General features: G+C 53.9%; 1 protein-coding gene across 1 annotated transcript in view; it reads right to left on the bottom strand.

Moving 5' to 3' along the window:
* LOC308376722 (uncharacterized protein) overlaps positions 1 to 5,000 on the bottom strand; it is a 72,145-nt gene that overhangs the window by 52,721 nt on the left and 14,424 nt on the right. The window contains 3 exon segments of the mRNA XM_080853168.1: positions 1 to 17; positions 1,873 to 3,725; positions 3,727 to 4,897. The exon segment at positions 1 to 17 is cut by the window's left edge and continues 151 nt beyond it. Of these exon segments, the coding sequence (XP_080709294.1) occupies positions 1 to 17; positions 1,873 to 3,725; positions 3,727 to 4,897 (3,041 nt within the window).

The raw sequence follows: 5,000 nt of genomic DNA, 5'->3' as shown, positions 1-5,000 counted from the left end.
GCTCTGCCTTCACATCACTGGGAGAGAGAGAGAGAGAGAGGGTCTGTCATTACAACACTGAGAGAGGGAGAGAGAGAGAGAGGGTCTGTCATTACAACACTGAGAGAGAGAGAGAGAGAGAGAGAGAGAGAGAGAGGGTGAGAGAGAGGGAGAGAGAGAGAGAGGGTCTGTTGTTACAACACTGAGAGAGAGAGAGGGAGAGAGAGATAGAGAGAGAGAGAGGGTCTGTCATTGCAACACTGAGAGAGGGAGAGAGAGAGAGAGGGTCTGTTGTTACAACACTGAGAGAGAGAGAGGGAGGGAGAGAGAGAGAGAGAGAGAGAGAGAGGGACCAAGGGTGATAGAGGGAGACGACAACTGTTAATATCATAAAACTCTGTCCAAATAACTTAAACCACAAGCAGATGAGAGTTTGAAGCCATTTACAGAGATAAGGGTTAACTCAGGCCAAACCACATCAGTACTGTCAGGAGCGACACACACACACACACACACACACACACACACACACACATGTTACTGTCACCTGGTTCATGTTCAAACACTTATATTCACATCAGTACTGTCAGGAGCGACACACACACACACACACACATGTTACTGTCACCTGGTTCATGTTCAAACACTTATATTCACATCAGTATTGTCAGGAGCGACACACACACACACACACACACACACACACACATGTTACTGTCACCTGGTTCATGTTCAAACACTTATATTCACATCAGTATTGTCAGGAGCGACACACACACACACACACACATTACGGTCACCCAGTTCATGTTGACACACTTATATTCACACTTGTGACAATTTTAATGTTATGACATTAGAAAGACACCATGCAGCTGTATGAGTGGTTACTATGGTTACCAATCTGCAGCTGTATTTGGTTACTAGTGGTTACCGTTCAGCAGCTGTATTTCCGAGTGGTTACTAGTGGTTACCGTTCAGCAGCTGGATTTCCGAGTGGTTACTAGTGGTTACCGTTCAGCGAATGTATTTCCCAGTGGTAACTAGTGGTTACCGTTCGGCATCTATATTTCCCATTGGTTACTAGTGGTTACCGTTCAGCAGCTGTATTTCCGAGTGGTAACTAGTGGTTACCGTTCGGCATCTATATTTCTCATTGGTTACTAGTGGTTACCATTCAGCAGTCCAACGGTGTGGCTCGTCTCTTTGGAATAGGACATCTGTACGAGCTAGGCAGTTCCTTACAGGAGCGGTTCATCTGTACGAGCTAGGCAGTTCCTTACAGGAGCGGTTCATCTGTACGAGCTAGGCAGTTCCTTACAGGAGCGGTTCAGCCGGAATGAAACTAATGATGATTTGATCGTTAGTGTTCTGGTGCACAAATGTTTGTTAGCTAAACTAAAAACCATTAAAAGCACAAGAAGGCTTTGGCATCATGCTAATTTAATGTTAATATGTATATATATGTAGATATATATATATAGATATATAGATATGTTTAGACCAAAATATTTTTGTAATCAATTAATATGCTGCAGAAACATGTATCCCATGGATACCTACATCACATTACAACATGCTAAACTACAACGTGCTACATCATCGTCTGAAGCATTCCTACATGCAGGGCTGCATTTATGTCCAAACCATGACTCAGCATTCTTAGATGCAGGGCTGCATCAATGTCCAAACCATGACTCCACATTTCTACATGCAGGGCTGGATGAATGTCCAAACCATGACTCAGCATTTCTACATGCAGGGCTGCATCAATGTCCAAACCATGACTCAGCATTTCTACATGCAGGGCTGCATCAATGTCCAAACCATGACTCCGCACTTCTACATGCCAGGCTGCATCACCATGGCGATGTGTCATGCTGCTCCACCTACAGCTCTGGCCGGCGTCCGGAGGCGGTTTCCAGGTACGAGTGTCTCAGCTTCGCCACGGAGACGCGTGTGTCCAGGCCTCCAGCCTCGCCATTGGCCGCTCCGGCCGTCTCCTTGGCAACAGCAGGCCCCGCCCGGGTGGCCTCCCGGCTGGAGGCACGTTCCAGGCTTCTGAGGGCGGCGGAACGCTGGGTCACTCCGATGTCGGACATCGAGCGCATGCGGATCTTCGGTTTGAGCCCCTCCCCTCCTGACCTCCTCTCTCGCTCTGGTGGAGAGGCGGGGCCTCTGGGGCAGGACACACCCCTGCCCTCCTGTTGCAGGGCAGGAGGATGCTCATTGGCTGGTTGAGGTTGAGGGGGCGTGGTGTCCATTGGGGTTACATGGCATACATCTTGACTGGCCAGTTGTGGCCCAAGGTCACCAAGTTGTTGCCCAAGGTCACCACGTTGTGGCCCAAGGTCACCACGTTGTTGCCCAAGGTCACCACGTTGTTGCCCAAGGTCACCACGTTGTTGCCCAAGGTCACCAAGTTGTTGCCCAAGGTCACCACGTTGTTGCCCAAGGTCACCACGTTGTTGCCCAAGGTCACCAGGTTGTTGCCCAAGGTCACGCATCTCCCAGTCCTCTTCCGACTGGCTCACGCTCCTCACATGATGGGTTTCCCAATCCTCCCCTGATTGGCTGATTCGCCTCCTCCTCACAGGTGCGTCCTTCTCATCTGATTGGCTAATCCTTCTCCTCCTAACATGCCCTTCCCCGTCGTCTGATTGGCTAATTCTCCTCCTCCTGCTGCTGCTGCTGTGGCCCTCCGGTTCATCTGATTGGCGCATCCCTGTGTCGCCATGGGAACGTGCAGGATCGTCAGTGCTGCGCTCCCGTCTGCGGATCTCAGAGGGGAGGACTGCCTTCCTGCTCCGCAGCAGACCTACAGTGGGATGATCAGCTGGGGCCCCTTGCTGGGGTTCTCCTATCTGGGGTTCTTCAATTTGGGGTTCATCCCTTTGGGGTTCCCCCCTCTGAAGTTCCCCTCTCTGGGGTTCGTCCCTTTGGGGTTCCCCCCTCTGAAGTTCTCCTCTCTGCTGTTCCCTACTTTGGGGTTCGTCCCTTTGGGGCTCTCCCCTCCGAAGACCTCCTCTCTTGGACTCTGTCTTTGGGACATCCTCTCTATGGGGTTCTCGTCTTAAGGGCTCTCTCTGAACGTCCCCTTTTGAGAGTTCCATCCTGACGGGCTGCACCCTCTGGGGTTCCCCTCTTTGATAGTCCCCTCTCTGAGGCTCTCTCAAGTAGGGTTCCCTCCTCTGATACACTTCACTCTGGGTCCCGTCCCTTTGAGGTTCCCTCCTAGGATACACTTCACTCTGGGTCCTGTCCCTTTGAGGTTCTCTCCTTTGATAGTCTTCTCTCTGCTGAAGGTCCCTTTGAGGTTCCCTCCTCTGATACACTTCACTCTGGGTCCCGTCCCTTTGAGGTTCTCTCCTTTGATAGTCTTCTCTCTGCTGAAGGTCCCTTTGAGGTTCCCTCCTTTGATAGTCTTCTCTTTGAGGGTCTCTCCTTTGATAGTCTTCTTTTTGAGGTTCTCTCCTCGGATAGTCTTCTCTCTGGGTCCCGTCCCTTTGAGGTTCTCTCCTTTGAAAGTCTTCCATTTGAGGTTCCCTCCTAGGATACACTTCACTCTGGGTCCCGTCTCTTTGAGGCTCCCTCCTAGGATACACTTCACTCTGGGTCCCCTCTCTTTGAGGCTCCCTCCTAGGATACACTTCACTCTGGGTCCCGTCTCTTTGAGGTTCTCTCCTTTGATAGTCTTCTCTTTGAGGTTCTCTCCTCTGATAGTCTATACTAGTCCTACGTCGGGACTCCCCTCCCCCTCGGGCTACGCCTTGCCTCACAGAAGAGGGGGGCGCGTAGCCCTGAGGTTGTAGGGGTTCTGCAAGGACGTGTGGCGGGAGGGAGACGACGTGCGAGGGGCCTGCTGGGGGGCCGTGGTGGGGGGTGTAGTAGAGACCCTGAGCAGGAGGCTGTCTGTAAAGGGATGAGTGGGGGGGGAGCGGCACTGTGGGGGGGCGGGGGATGTGGAACGTGTCCGGGTCTCAGGGAGAGAGGCTGACCGTCCTGGTGACCAATCGGGGGTCTCTGGAAGTCTATGTGGGAGGGACCAGGAGGCGGGGCGTCCCGATAAGCAGGGGTGTGGGAGTGGCCAGGAGGTGGGGCGTCCCGATAAGCAGGGGTGTGGGAGTGGCCAGGAGGCGGGGCGTCCCGATAAGCAGGGGTGTGGGAGTGGCCAGGAGGTGGGGCGTCCCGATAAGCAGGGGTGTGGGAGGGGCCAGGAGGCGGGGCGTCCCGATAAGCAGGGGTGTGGGAGGGGCCATGAGGCGGCGCGTCCCGATAAGCAGGGGTGTAGCCGTACCCTGGATGGTGGGCAGGGGAGCCCAGGGGTTCGCTTGGGGTGCGTTGGGAATTTTGGGGTTCAAAGCTCGGTGCATGTTGGTGGTGCGGACTATCAACAGCAGGATGGTACTGGTACCTTGGGGGTTCAGCACTTCCTGTGCGCTGATACCTTGGGGGTTCAGCATTTCCTGTACGCTGATAGTTTGGGGGTTCAGCACTTCCTGTCCGCTGATAGTTTGGGGGTTCAGCACTTCCTGTTCGCTGATACCTTGGGGGTTCAGCACTTCCTGTTCGCTGATAGCTTGGGGGTTCAGCACTTCCTGTGCGCTGATAGTTTGGGGGTTCAGCACTACCTGTCCGCTGATAGTTTGGGGGTTCAGCACTTCCTGTGCGCTGATAGTTTGGGGGTTCGTAACTCGGGGTCCTCTGGTAGCTGGGGCGCTCTGCACTGCGGGGACGCTGGTGCAAGGAGCGCTCGGTGCTGGGGGAGCGCTGAGGATGGGCGCCCCCCAGTGGTTCGGAGTGGGAGCCCAGGTAGTTGGGGATGACTGTGGGGTGTCGCCGTGTGGCTGCTGGAGGGTCCGACCCTGCGTCTGAACCCCGCTCGTCTCTCGCCTCTCGCCTCTCCCGGAGCCGTATTCTTCACAGAGCAGGAGAGAAAGTGTTTAACACACACACACACACACACACACACACACACCGTCACAGAAGGAACACACACACCCTCACGTCACAGCAGGGAC

Source organism: Sprattus sprattus (assembly GCF_963457725.1).
Source record: "Sprattus sprattus genome assembly, chromosome: 15".
Classification (NCBI taxonomy): domain Eukaryota; kingdom Metazoa; phylum Chordata; class Actinopteri; order Clupeiformes; family Clupeidae; genus Sprattus; species Sprattus sprattus.
This window is presented reverse-complemented; position numbering and strand designations above follow the sequence as displayed.